At 34.9% G+C, this 15,496-nt stretch overlaps 1 protein-coding gene across 1 annotated transcript; it reads right to left on the reverse strand.

The window, feature by feature from the left end:
• Nucleotides 1-489: 489 nt before the first annotated feature.
• LOC104108669 (cytochrome P450 87A3-like) lies at nucleotides 490-15,106 on the reverse strand. Its single transcript, XM_009617760.4, has 9 exons — nucleotides 14,839-15,106; nucleotides 14,330-14,654; nucleotides 14,064-14,210; nucleotides 12,338-12,589; nucleotides 12,135-12,224; nucleotides 11,860-11,938; nucleotides 1,181-1,287; nucleotides 973-1,100; nucleotides 490-839 (listed from the first exon to the last, which is right to left on the reverse strand). The coding sequence occupies exons 1-9, from the start codon at nucleotides 15,036-15,038 to the stop codon at nucleotides 716-718; spliced, it is 1,452 nt and encodes a 483-aa protein (XP_009616055.1). The 5' UTR covers nucleotides 15,039-15,106; the 3' UTR covers nucleotides 490-715.
• Between the last annotated feature and the right edge of the window lie 390 nt (nucleotides 15,107-15,496).

Here is a 15,496-nt window from a genome sequence, read left to right on the forward strand (position 1 = left end):
GGTACCCTTATCTGTTATGTTCTTAAACGGTCTATACTATTAGTCTATTGTACATGTTATAATAGTAAGCATCTTTTAAACTAAAAATTTCCGTCACTACTTTGACGAGGTTAGACAACATACTTACTTGCCAGATATAGTTGTCACTTGCCATTGGTAGCTTTAGATTTTGCTAATCTGTTTATGTAACTTCCAAATAGATCGTGTATTTATTTGTGCGAGTTTTGTAAATTTCAAATTCTTAGAAGCTCATGATTCGTACTATCACTCATTGGTTATATATATAAATGTTCAGATAATTTTTCACTGATTTCCTATAAATTTCATTTGGATTGTATTGGTTGTTAATTGGCTTAACTTGCGGGTCGAGTTAGGTGTCATCACGACTTATAGATTTTGGGTCGTGACACTTAGAAATATCAAAATGACGACGTTTCTTTGTCAATGAGGTATCTCGCGAATAATATATTGCTGAATGAAAATCAGGGAGAGCTGAAAGGCTGTTTACATTAGCTAGCTTAGGAACAATAGATATTTTTTTTATTACATCGGGAGAGGGATAGTGGGGAAGAGGAAGCTACGCTATTGATGTGGAAGGCTGAGAGCTAACCCTTCTACTTCATTACATATCATAGTATTGTTCCTATTAGAACGATTTATTACATATCATCATAATTATCAGCGTGAAGTTTTAATGAACATTCATATAGAACATCTATCTTAAACAGTAATTACCAGTATTTTTCTCTCCTTGATTCTTGGATATTTCAATGTGTAATCCTTTCTTGAAGATCAAACCGGGTTGTCGTGTAACATTCCCTTCATTTGTCACTTTCCACCTGAAATTTTAAAGAAAATTATATCTTAAATTTTTTACGTCGTGACCAAAATTTTCATGGTAATTAATTATTTTTAAAAGTATGTTATTATAATATGTTTTCCTTGAAATAGGGCTTGAGATCGAATTCATACCTATAGTTTGTCAACAAGTAATGGAGGAAAATGGCCGTTTGCATCTTTGAGAGATCAGCTCCAGCACACAATCTCACTCCTCCACCAAACGCCATGAATTTTTTGGATCCCTTATGTAGCTCTTCACCCTTTTTAATCCCAATATAGTTGAGAAAAGGACGTTTATATTATGAATATATGAAAGTAGAAACCTAAATGCTTAACTGACCTTCCATCGCCAAGGATTAAAAGTAAGGGGATCCTCGTACTTGTTTGGATCCAGATGAACCGATGAGGGACATACTACGAATGTCCATCCGGCAGGAATTGTATATCCTGTGATTATTATTATTTTAGTACTTCTATGAAAAAAACAAAAACTAAATAAATGGACAATATATATTGTAATAATAGCTAGCAGACAAGATAATATATTTTGAGCTTGTCTCGCATCTTCTAGTACTTCTACTAGTGTTTCTTTAATATCTTGAATTTTTCAACTCATGTTAAACCAAATAAAGAATATCTTTATTACTCTAGGAGTATTTCTTAAGCTGCACTATTTGGCAAGCTAAGAGTCTCATATTGCGAGACCATAATTTATTTTTATTTTATTCTTTTTTTACTTTTAATTTTTTTAAACTATTAAAATTCTTTTTCTTACATTATTTATTTTTTATTCCTTATTTCTCATTTCCTAATATTTACTTCACGTGTTTTTAAAACATTTCTCATATTTTATATTTTCTTAATTATTTTTTGTTATTTTTTCGTTACACTTAGCTATGTTATTATTCTAATTTTTCTAAAAAATTATACCTCGTAATCTTAGAAAGAATAAGTCAACAACAAACTTGACTAATAATGAGTGATGTCATTAGAGTTGAACTTTGTTATTGGATGATGTTATATGCAAACAAAACTATATTAATGTAACGACCCGACCAGTCGTTTTGAGCATTTACGCTCCTTTTAACTATTTGAACTCTTGAGTAACTTCCTACGAGGTATTATGACTTGTGTGAATTGTCGGTTTTAAGGTATTTCGGAGTTAGCTTGGAAGAATGAATTTTCATGTTGGAAGCTTAAGTTGAAATAGTTGACCGGATATTGACTTATGTGTAAACGACCTCGAAATTTAATTCTGATGATTCCAATAGCTCCGTAAGGTGATTTTGGACTTAGGAGCGTGTCCGGAAAATTATTTGGAGGTCCAAAATGGAAGAAGGCTTGAAATGCCGAAAGTTGAATTTTGGAAAGTTTGACCCGGGGGGGGGGGGGGACTTTTTGATATCGAGGTTGGAATCCAATTCTGAAAATTGGAATAGCTTCGTTATGTCATTTATGATTTGTGTGCAAAATTTGAAGTCATTCCGGATTGATTTGATGTATTTCGGCACAAGATATATAATTTGAAAGTTCAAAGTTCATTAGGCTTGAATTGAGGTGTGATTCGTAGTTTTAGCGTTATTTGATGTGATTTGAGACTTCAACTAAGTTCGTATGATGTTTTAGGACTTGTTGGTATATTTGGTTGAGGTCCCGAGGGGCTCGGGTGAGTTTTGGGATGGTTTCAGACGATTTCAAGGCCATATTTAACTGCTTGTTTCTGCCTACAGAGGTGTGCATCGCGATCTCGAAAATTTGGTTGCGTTCGCGAAGAGAAAACAGCAGTTTGGGGCCTTGTGAATCGCGATCGCGGAAGCTCTTTCGCGATCGCATAGAACAAAAATCTCTGTTGTACTGATCCGATTTTGGAAGCTTATATCTCGCAATTTATAAGAAATTTGAAGATTATCCAAAAATAAAAATTGTACCTATTGATGTCTAGTTTTCATAAAGGTAAACCGTTTGTCATTTGGAGTTGTGTACAAAACGTTATGGTAGATACACTATAGGATATCTGGAAAGAGTTTGAAAATCTTTGTTGCACATCGCTGACTTTGGAAGCTTATATATAGAAATATATAAGGAATTGGTAGATGAGAAACATATAAAAGTTATAGCCCTTGGTATCTAGTTTTCAGAAAGTTAAACCATTTGCAATTTGGAGTTTTGTACAAAATGTTATGACCATTATACTAGAAGTTTTCTGGAAGAGTTGGGGAGTTTGTTCTTCGCGATCGCGATTGGTTTTCCGAGATTGCGAAGAGTAATTTTGGGGCTGAAAATTTTATGCTTCGCGATTTCGAAGAGTAAATACCTGGGCAGTAGCTATATTTCGAGGTTTTAGCCATTTTTAACATATTTGGAGCTATTGAGCTCGGATAGAAGCGATATTGGAGGCGATTTTCACCATACGGATTGGGTTAAGTGTTCCATATCCGAAAGTTATTATACTTCATAATTATATGGTTATATTCATTATTTATTTCGTATATAATTGGAAGAAATCAAGATTTTTGCAAAATCTTCCAAAAATAAAAATTAAAGATTTGGAGGTCGAGTTTTTATTAGAATTTGATAAAATTGGTATGGTTGAACTCGTATCGGAATGGGTGTTCGGATTTTAAAATTTTTGTCCGGTTCCGAGACGTGGGTCCCGCGGGCAATTATTGAGCTCAATTTCAGATTTTTATGGAAAATTAGCATTTTCTTATGGAATTAATTCCAATAAATTTTATTGACTAAATCAAATTATTTATGGCTAGATTCGAGGCGTTTGGAGGCCAACTCACGAGGAAAAGACATTGCAGAATAAGAATCTCACGGTTTGAGGTAAGTAACAGTTATAAATGTGGCCCTTAGGGTATGAAACCCCGGATTTTGGTATCATGTGATTACTTTGAAGGTGACACACGTGCTAGGTGACAGGCGTGTGAGCGTGCTCCGAGGGGATTGTGACTTGGTCCATCCCGTGGAAACTGTAAAGTTGAATAACTTGTTGTTAGCTATGTGCTCATTATGTGTTGTGGAAATTTGACTGTAAGTCATGTTAGAAATCATGTTTAGGCTATATGTTTGTACTGTTGGGACCCATAGAGGTCGTGTACATGTTGAACTATCTGCTTAAATTATTGTTTTGTACTCAATCACAGTTTACTTGATTTATTTTATCTAGTCTCTATTGTTCATTATTGATGCATCATATCATTGTTGTTTGGGATGATTTTATGATTGTTGAGAGCTCGAGAGACTGGAGAGATTTATGACTGAGCGAGGCCGAGGGCCTGATTGTTAGATATTATATTATAGCACGTGAGTTGTCCGTGCAACACGTGAGTTATCCGTCCAGTACGTGAGTTATCCGTGCGGGTCCAGATATTATACTATAGCACGTGAGTTGTCTATGCAACACGTGAGTTGTTCGTGCGGATCCAGATATTGATACTATAGCACGTGAGTTGTCCGTACGGATTATAGCGCTTGGGTTATAAGATCTCTTTCGGAGTATGTACACCCCTAGTGAGCACGGGTACCCCTTGAGTGTGAGTGCTGAGGGATAGAAGCCCAGTGAGTGGTTGTTGTCTTGAGAGGGTGTACTTATTTTTCATTTGTTATTGCAGTTAGTTCCTATCTGTCATTGTTGTATAATTTTCTAAAAAATTTTATATCCGAAATACATTAACTTGAACTGTATAGAATTGATTTGACTTAAAATGCTGGATTTGAAAGTATGTATATTCTTTGCTGAAATTACTGAAAATGAACTATAACTGTGTAGCTCGTCACTATCTTCAGTTGAGGACTATAACTATGATGGGCTAGTTGGAGGACTTGAGGCCAGGTTTAGACCGCAACTTAGGCTCGGTAGATTCAGTTGTAACATGTCTATTTGGACTCATATGTCCGGTAATGTCCCTACGAGTGGAATTTATGGCTCGATGAGCGGTGGAATGGCTTTGTGATGAGTATGATGTAACTGCTGGATGTGTTAAGACAATTCGAATGTGACGAGAAGTGTTTCTTTGAAATGTAAAGGAAGGCCATTGGGTGCTTTATTTTCATTTTGATATGACGTACAATCTCGAGTGTGAATATTTTGAAAGATCTTTCACGTTGTTTAAATTTGGGGAAAATTAAATTATCGTGTCTAGTTAATGAGTTTGGACTCAGAAAGATTAAGTGATTTCATAGTAATTGTGGCTGCGAAAGGGTATAACAAGATGCCAATATGAGACTAATCAGGTGGGTTATCTCTTGCGCAGTAATCTATGTAGGTGTGTTCCTTATGATGTGAATAGAGAGTTTTTTTTCTACCAACTGGGCGTACGTGTTGAGATTTGAATTTGAATTGGGTTGAGAAAATTTGACTTGATTGTCGCGAGAATAAATGCTAACTTAGCAGATGATTGAGGTATTTTATGGTGGATGTTGCATAAGCTTAAGAAGAATTTTCGTTGAACTAATTGTAGTATTATGGCAGTAATGAAGTACGGGTATTATGAGTTATCGAGTATTTTGTTCTATGGCTTTGATCCAAGTAGGGGAGTCTGCTATTGACAATTCAATTTCATGGATATATGTTAAATTTTAGTTTTGGTTTGAGGTATACTGGTGGGTTAGTTATGACATATAGAGGTGGAGATCGAGGATGACTCGGGTAAGTAAATTCCTGGATACGGGTTACATTGAACTTTATGAAAATATGAAAATTATGGAATGATTAAGTTGTTATTTTGAAGGATGTAGTGCGCACGAAGTATGAATTCGATTGGTAGTGTTAAGGTAGGGCTACTTCTTTGAGTGTTGATTGTGCTAAAGGAGCACATGTCTGTCGGCCCGTTTGGGGTGGAGTAAATTAGATTTGAGTAGAGTGGATGACTCTCGAGAGGGTTCTAATGGATTCAAAATGTATATGTGAAAATTAAAATGTTTTTGAATTTGTATGTCACTAGAATCAGTTACTTATAGTAAATAGTGTCGGGACGTGCGGTAATTCTGTTTCACTATGGATTGTACATTTCAGTATAAGAAAGGAAAGAAGAGCAATTTTAAATTCGCATAAGGTATTTTCAGAGTGAGTGTTATAGTTGTGGTATTTATGGAGTTGCTTAAGAAGAATACAGTGGCTTATGGGCCTTAGGGCGGTGTAGTTTTGTGTTAGGATGTCTTCTAGTGAGCTTTGGGTAAAGTAATGGTGTTCTGACAAGGAGAAATGACAACTTGAGGATAATCCATAAGAAACTCGGAGAAAATACGACAAATGGGTAACATGTTGGATCAATATGGTACTGGTATGCTCGGTTCTTTTAGTTCTTATGATGAGGTGAGGCTTTACGAGTGTTTTGTGGCAATACTCTCGGATTTGGCAACCTGTGTGGCTTGGTCGAGTTAGAGAAATTCAGTTCTGATAGCTTGGTTATGTGCAAATGGATTTCAAAATGTTCATGATGGTTTCTACCATGGTTTGAACTGGATATTTTCTACCGGTATGGGGAACATGTTGTGTATTGTGATTTCCTCCTATAAATAAAAAAGAGAGAGATTTCTAACTAACCGGGTATGTAATTTGCTGGTGACTTAGAGTTGATAATGGAATTCTTGTGCTTGTCACATGATGGCATAATAAATGTGGTATGTTGTGCGGGATTAGGATTTATATGTACAAGGTGACAATGCAGTCTTGAAGAGAAGGTAACGAATGTAGGACAGCATGGTCAGTTTCAAATATTTCGATGAATGTTATAACTGCTCGGTAATTGCTGAGAAGGATGTGCATTTCAGAAGGCGTATTGTGTTTTGACTTACGGATGTTCATCGGTATTGCAATACTCACCTTGACAGTTGATATTCAAATTAATGTTATGTGGCGTGGAAGAATTATGAAAGTATTCCTCATGGGATGATCGTGCATGAAAAATGTGTTAGTCATTCGAGTGCTGGAGCTGGGATCAGTTACGGTGATTCATGTGTTCGATGAATTTGGAGACTAAAGTTCTCAGAAGTATATTGTTTCGGGGTTGCGACCTATTTAAGGTGACTATTTTATTTAAAACTTGGTGGAGGCACTAGTTGCGTTAATTATTTGTGATAGCTATACGCTATGAGTGTGCATATATATGAGGTTTGAGCCCATGTGTGGGCATTAGAGCAAGTATTCATACTTGGCAGAATGCTTAAGTTATTATATGCCTAAAGTTGACTGTTAAGCGTAAAGTTATAACGTTTCCCGTATTCGTACCTTTGTTGAGAACTATCTGGGCTATACTTAAGGTTACAAAGAAGATGATTCCCTAAATAAACGGGGTAGTTACTATTTCTGCGTTAAAAAAATTGCCAATTTGAAGTGTGATAGCAGACTTTGCACATGCTTACACTATGGCGTACTATTTATACAAATCTAGGAGCATGGGAATATTATTTCATTATTATATACAAGTGTACTTGTTTAATTGCTCATGTATGATATGATGAGACTGGAGGCCTGTGACCATGCCGGGCGATTCATATTATTAGCACGTGAGTTGTCTGTGCCGTGTGTGAGAATTTTATTTCTATGATAATTTATCTGATTCATTAATTTTCTTCCTCTACAATTGTGCATATGCGCCTATGGTTATCCTCTTCACGAAATTTGAGGAGTTGGTTGTAACATTGCGGTTGTAGTGGTGCTTGTTGAACTTGCAATACGGTTCTCTTCCTTGAGACATCTCCCATATTTGGGTACACAGATTGGGCAATTGTGGCTTGAGTTATATTGATGTGGCGTGTCTATGGGATAGTTGTGTTTAATAATATAAGGTCATTGGACCTAAAATGGGTATTATCAGGTTTGATTACGGTATATTTGGGAGGATAATATTGAAAGTCGTCTTAGAAAGTGATTATGGTTCTGGTTGGGGCGAGAGAGCTCCATGACTTGTTGCTCTGATAAGGGGTCATGAGATTTCTGCATGTTTCTTTTATTATCAGTAGTGTACGAAGGTTTTTGGAACAAGGTTTGGCTTGATATGAGGTTTTATACTAGTACTTGGTTGGTTTTGAGAAGTTATTGTGATCAGAAATGGTATTACGAGTATGCGAGTTGTGTAGTATGTTATGTGATGATATCTGGGACTATGGTTATGGTTGGATATAGCTTGTTCAGACTTATACAGTGTATAGATGTGAGATTCGGGTCTTGAAAAGAATTCTAGATGTTAGAAATTTGGCTCCACGATTTTTGGGCTAAGGTTAAATTAATGATTTTGAGTTAGGTTGTGTGGTAAGGCCTATATAGAATAGGGTGACGTGAGATCACCCCCGGGTATGTGCGTGGTAAGGTGGAATAGAGATTTGAAGGTTAAGAACACGTTCAAGGATGAACGTATGTTTAAGTGGGGGAGATTGTAACGATCCGACTGGTCGTTTTGAGTATTTACGCTCCTTTCAACTATTTGAAGTCTTGAATAACTTCCTACGAGGTATTATGACTTGTGTGAACTGTCGATTTTAAGGTATTTCGGAGTTAGCTTGGAAGAATAAATTTTTATGCTGGAAGCTTAAGTTGAAATAGTTGACTGGATATTGAGTAATGTGTAAACGACCTCGAAATTTATATATGATGATTTCAATAGCTCCGTATGGTGATTTTGGACTTAGGAGCGTGTTCGAAAAGTTATTTGGAGGTCCGTAGTGGAATTAGACTTGAAATGCTGAAAGTTGAATTTTAGAAAGTTTGACTGAAGGGTTGACTTTTTGATATCGAGGTCGGAATCCGATTCTGGAAATTAGAATAGTTTCGTTATGTCATTTATGACTTGTGTGCAAAATTTGAAGTCATTCCGGATTGATTTGATGTATTTCGGCACAAGATATATAATTTGAAAGTTCAAAGTTCATTAGGCTTGAATTGAAGTGTGATTCGTAGTTTTAGCGTTGTTTAATGTGATTCGAGGCTTCGACTAAGTTTGTATGATATTTTAGGACTTGTTGGTATATTTGGTTGAGGTCCCGAAGGGCTCGGGTGAGTTTCAGGGTGGTTTCAAACGATTTCGAGGCCATTTTGAACTGCTGGTTTCTGCCTACAGAGGTATGCATCGCGATCGCGAACATTTGGTTGCGTTCACGAAGAGAAAACAGCAGTTTGGGGCCTTGTGAATCGCAATCCCGGAAGCTCTTTCGCGATCGTGTAGAACAAAATCTTTGCTGCACTGACCCGATTTTGGAAGCTTATATCTCGCAATCTATAAGGAATTTAAAGATTATCCAAAAATAAAAATTGTAGCTATTGATGTCTAGTTTTTATAAAGGTAAACCATTTGTCATTTGGAGTTGTGTACAAAACGTTATGGTATATGAGAAACAAGTGAAAGTTATAGCTCTTGGTATCTAGTTTTCACAAAGTTAAACCATTTGCAATTTGGAGTTTTGCACAAAATGTTATGATCATTATACTAGAGGTTGTTTGGAAGAATTGGGGAGTTTGTTCTTCGCGATCGCGATTGGTTTTCCGCGATCGCGAAGAGCAATTTTGGGGCTGAAAAATTTTGTGCTTCGCGATCGCGAAGAGTAAATACCTGGGCAGTAGCTATATTTCGAGGTTTCAACCCTTTTTTAACATATTTGGAGCTATTGAGCTCAGGTTGAAGCGATATTGGAGGAGATTTTCACCATACGGATTGAGGTAAGTGTTCTATATCCGAAAGTGGTTATACTTCATGATTATATGGTTATATTCATCATTTATTTCGGATTTAATTGGTAGAAATCAAGAATTTTGCAAAATCTTTCAAAAATAAAAATTTAAGATTTGGAGGTCGAGTTGTTATCGGAATTTGATAAAATTAGTATGGTTGAACTCGTATTGGAATGGGTGTTCGGATTTTGTAAATTTTGTCTGGTTCCGATACGTGGGCCCCACGGGCGATATTTGAGCAAAATTTTAGATTTTTATGGAAAATTAATAATTTCTTATGGAATTAATTTCAATAAATTTTATTGACTGAATCGAATTATTTATGGCTAGATTCGAGGCGTTTGGAGGCCAATTCACGAGGAAAAGACATTGCAGAAGAAGAATTTCACGGTTTGAGGTAAGTAACAGTTATAAATCTGGGTATGAAACCCCGAATTTTGGTATCATGTGATTACTTTGAAGGTGACGCACGTGCTAGGTGACAGTTGTGTGAGCGTGCTCCGAGGGGATTGTGACTTGGTCCGTCCCGTGAAAACTGTAAAGTTAAATAACTTGTTGTTAGCTATGTGCTCAATATGTGTTGTGGAAATTTGACTGTAAGTCATGTTATAAATCATATTTAGGCTATTTGTTCGTATTGTTGGGACCCACAGAGGTCGTGTACATGTTGAACTATCTGCTTAAATTGTTGTTTTGTACTCAATCACAGTTTACTTGGTTTATTTTATCCCAGTCTCTATTGTTCATTATTGATGCATCATATCATTGTTGTTTGGGTTGATTTCATGATTGTTGAGAGCCCGAGAGACTGGAGAGATTTATGACTGAGCGAGGCCGAGGGCCTGATTGTGAGATATTATATTATAGCACGTGAGTTGTCCGTGCGGATCTAGATATTATACTATAGCACGTGAGTTGTACGTGCAACACGTGAGTTATCCGTGCGGATCCAGATATTGATACTATAGCACGTGAGTTGTCCGTGCGGAATATAGCGCTTGGGCTTTAGGAGCCCATGTGGAGTCTGTACACCCCTAGTGAGCGCGGGTACCCATTGAGTGTAAGTATTGAGGGCCCGGAGCCTAGTGATTGATTGTTGTCTTGAGAGGTTGTACTTGCTTTTCATTTGTTGTTGCACTTAGTTGCTATCTGTCATTGTTGTAAAATTTTCTGAAAGATTTTTATATCCGGAATACATGAACTTGAACTGTATAGAATTTATTTGACTAAAATACTGGATTTGAAAGCATGTCTATTCTTTGCTGTAATTATTGAAAATGAACTATAACTGTGTAGCTCGTCACTATCTTTAGTTCCTTATTTATTATTGTTACTTACTGACTTGGTTGTACTCATACTATACCTTGCACTTCGTGTGCAGATTCAGGTATTCCCGTCCATAGCGGGTGTTGATTTCTTTCGCACAGTTGATTTTTCGAAGATTCAGAGGTAGCTGCCGTATTTCGCAGACCTTGCCTCTCCTTCCTTATCTCCTTATTTACTGCATTTGGTCTCAGACTATTATAGACCGTATTTTTCAGACTTTTATTCATATTAGATGGCCATGCACTTAGTGACACCGGATTTTGGGAGTGTTTATATATGTATTTGTGACTTTTTCTTTTGCTAAATTTAGATATTATATTTTCAAACTTAAAAGATATGGTGGTTTATTTAGATTGTTGGCTTGCCTAGTATTGAGATAGGCTCACGACGGGTGAGATTTTGGATCGTAATTGCTTCTATTTTATTTGCTTTAGTAGTATTCACTTATTAATTCAAATTGTACACCATTCATTTTTCAGTTAAAATTGATAGATTATTTTTTCGTAAAATATTTGAGTAATGTTATGACATTATATTTATAAATATTACTATAATAATTTTATCAAGCAAGCAGTCCAAGAAAAAATATGTACTTTTAGTTTTTATAATTAATTAAAGAAAAATATTATTAATTTAAAAAATATATATCAAGTACTTCTACAATATTAGTTACAAATATATAATTAGTAATTAATATATTTTCAAGAAACAATATCTATCTTAATGTCAAATTTATATTGTTTATAAAAGCATATATTTATTAAATCTTAACTTTTAATTTTTGATATTTAACTTTATATTTAAAATTTTAATTTAACTGCGTAATTACACTTCTGCAACCAAACAATATACTTGTAATTACACTGTAATTATATTAATATGACAAACAAACAGGTCATCGTAATTACAATGCTACGTAATTACTAGATTATGTAATTACTACCTCAGTAATTACACTTATTCTATTGCATGGTGACTTTCCAAACAAGACTCTTAAAAAGACCTAAAAGTTAGATATTTACCTTTGATTTGCACATCCTTTAGTGTAATTCTGAAAATTCCTGGGGCGATATTGGCAAGCCTTACTGTTTCATTTATAACCTGCAGTCGCTCATTTTTAGTTTAGAAACAATAAAACAATTACAGTTGAACTAATTTTAAATATATCGGGGAGGGGGGGGGGGTGTATTAGATTAAATAAAAAGTAATGTGGTGATAATAAGAGCCTGTGATCTGGAGGACACCTAAACTATTAACTAATTACACAGTTAACGATCACGCAAGAAAATAAACTTACCATATTTGTGAAACTCATTGATTTGTATTCAAGCCACGAAATTAGAGCGCCCTCGTCTGTTCGACTTTTAAGAATGCTCTCATGCTCTTCCTACAAAATATACGATTTTTTATAGGGTTTAGGGAAATAAAGAACTACTCGAGATTAATTAAATAAGAAAAATTAATGTTTCAGATAGCTAGTAATTAATTAAGAGCACAAACCGTCAGCTCTGTCAACACCTCAGGATGACTATTCAAGTATTTAAACAGTAGTGTAATGGAGGAAGAAGTGGTTTCATAAGCAGCGAATAGAAGTAACAGAACTAAATCCACTATAATTTCTTCAGTCAGCAATGATTCCTCATTTTCTACTTCTTTAAGCATGTGATCTAAGAAATCTTGATTCGCCTTTTCCTTGGATGACTGTCTTTTCTTCAAAATATCTCTGATCACCTTAACAATATTTTTACGCCCCTGCATGCATGTCGAAATTAATTCATAGAATGTCATGATCTAAAGGACAGTCCGTGCACACAGCATTCCGCACACAGCATTCCGCATTCAGCGGCGGACGCACGTGGTTGCAAGCGGGTTCAGTTGAACTCGCTTCATCAAAAAATAATACCGTATATATATATATATATAAATTAGGATTAAAGCTGTGTAAATTTTGTATAAATATTTTATTTGAACCCACTTGACAACTACTATTTTACAACTAAAGTTATGAACTTCTAAGATTTAACCCCCTTACACAAAATCCTGGGTCCGCCACTGTCCTCATTCACGCTTGGTCCGAAAAATGACCGCACTGATCTAGGGAGATTGATGGACTGATCTAGGGATATTGATGGAAGGGGCGGCCCGATGGTAAGGCAACTCAAGCAACTACTTGAGGCCCCATATCTATAGGGGTCCTAAAATTTTCTAATATTAAATAGTTGCATAAGATAATTTTTTTTTTAAAATAACTAGTATATCAAAGAAAAAGATCATTTTTCATGAAAAAGAAAATAAGAGATAATTTGATAATAGGAATAGTTACTTTTGGGATTCACCCCTAAACTTTACGTGTGAATATGTTTCTTGTCTCCTTTATACACTATCATAATTATCAGGAGGTCCATATTACTTTGATTATTTTCTCTTTCCTTACTTACAAGTCCAATATCTCATAAAATATTCCGTCAAGTAAGATAGCAAAAGGCAATTGCAATCCTTTTTTTGTCAAGCTTTCCCAGCATTGCACCAAAAATATTGAAGCAGCAAAAGTAATATCAAGTTATCTATGACTGTTTGCTAAATAAGGTTCAATTATTCTGTACTTTTCTTATTACTTTGCATCTAGAATTTGTTATTTTTGATATCTTTTGTTTGTAAGTATATGTGTCATCTTTTTATTTATTTATTAGAATTTTAATATGTCAACAAGAAATATGAATCCGCGTATTAAAAATGTCAAAAAATAAAAGAATTGAAACTTTAATACAATCCCAAAAAGGAGCGCTTGATAAATTTTTAGCGAATAATAAAAAATTAGGAAAATTTTTATAGTAGATGAACAAATCACTAATATAGTTGAGCTAGACGATAATGAAATCCAAGAAGAAGAGAAATTGATGAGTCATAGATGTTTTAGAAAATTAGGAAATCCTAAAAGAATTGAATATTATTCCTAGAAAATAGAAACATATATAATCCTAGTCAAGAAATTCATTATAAATAAATTATTAATAATTTTACATCTCAAAAAACTAAAATAATAAACTTTAAATAAAATTTTATTAAATGAGTTTTTTAATATCTAAAAACTTAATGCCCCTCGTCGAAGTTTGGCTTTAAGACCAATCACCTTTGAGTCGCCCTTGTTGATGAAGACAGTCTATCCCCTTATCATGCAAGCATTAATAGATGCGTTTTACTTTTGTATATATTGAAAAGAAGATACCTGTAAGCAGGCATGGTAAGCTGTTCCAGGCACATTGAGAGGAAATGAGAGAAAACCACCAAAAAAAGCTTTGTAATGCTCTCTTAGTTCCGATGCCTCTTGTTCTTCACAACCAAGGGTCTTTTTCGCCATAAATGTGAATAGCATCTAAAAATAGTAGTAAATATTTTGAATTATATAGTACTCCATATATATGTTTCTGTACTGGAGTAAAAAAACATATTAGTAACTTATAAAGTAATTATAGGTGGACGTGAGAGAATCACAATTTCAGCTGCTTCTTTGACTTCGACCTTGCCGTGCTCAGCCCACCTATCTAAATGCTTACGAGTAATTAAATCAATTTCAGACATCAAATTTCCCTTTAAACATTGTTGGCCGACAAGAGACAGAACTAAATTCCTAAGGTATTTATGGACAGCTCCGCCGTGGACATTCAAGCCTTGCTCTCCAAGGAGATCAGAAGCACTCTTTGTATACCAGCATTGGAAGAGGTTATTTTCTTGTTGGAAGACATAGTAATTGATTTCTGGGTCAGTTGATATCACCACTGGCTGCCCAAGTATACTTGTTTTAAATAATCCTCCGTACCTGACAAGTATCAACAAAATATTTAAGCTATGAATTTTATTCTGCATAACGTTAACCGTTTCATGCAAGAGAAATATGACTCATATATTTTCAAGAGCAATAATTTAAGGATGAGAAGAACAAATTAAAGGAATTGGAAAACAAAAAAGAGAGGAAACGTAACCCGTTAACAAATTAAATTAACCTTGCAGTCCTTTCGGCAATGAAGGGTGGAATTCCTTCATAGGAATGAGAAGAGAAATATTGAATGGACTCTCCAATAAAGGGAAGTCCCATGGAGCCAGGTGGCAATACACCCTTGCATTTGGGATTCCTCCATTTGTATACCCATCCACTGATTCCTACAACTATTACTGCTACTAACCATAAACCAATGTTCCACATTTTTTTCCTTTAAAATTAAATTAAACCTGTAGTTTTTTTCCTACAGCACCTTAGTGTTCAAACTCATAGTATATATGCATGCACGCCTATTTATAGACTTCGTCTTCGCCTTCTTCTTTTTCTCATTTTAACTTGTTTAAGTGAATGAATTTCGCTCACACTTGTAAACTACAATTAATGTTAAGCACTTGCGTGTCGGGAATTGTAAGGACTCACGTGTCTGAATCTCAATACATGTCAAAAAAAAAAAATCTCATTCCATGTCTCTCTATAGTAAGACATTGCATTTAAATCTTAGCACTGGATATATTTAATTTCTTTGTTATTTCAACATCTATCTATAATATAAAGTTATTAATAGCCTAATAAATATAAAAGTCAAATTACTTAATTTCTCTATCACAATTTATGTGCCATACTTTCTTTTTTAGTTTGTCCAAAAAAGAATGACATTTTTA

This window comes from Nicotiana tomentosiformis, chromosome 2 (genome assembly GCF_000390325.3).
Source record: "Nicotiana tomentosiformis chromosome 2, ASM39032v3, whole genome shotgun sequence".
NCBI lineage: Eukaryota > Viridiplantae > Streptophyta > Magnoliopsida > Solanales > Solanaceae > Nicotiana > Nicotiana tomentosiformis.

Coding starts and splice junctions, on each gene's coding strand:
- LOC104108669 (XM_009617760.4), bottom strand. CDS start 15,038: ATGTGGAACATTGGTTTATGGTTAGTAGCAGTAATAGTTGTAGGAATC. Junction 14,211..14,329: donor TCAAAGAAGCAGCTGAAATT/GTGATTCTCTCA, acceptor TACTATTTTTAG/ATGCTATTCACATTTATGGC. Junction 1,101..1,180: donor TTAATCCTTGGCGATGGAAG/GTCAGTTAAGCA, acceptor GGGATTAAAAAG/GGTGAAGAGCTACATAAGGG.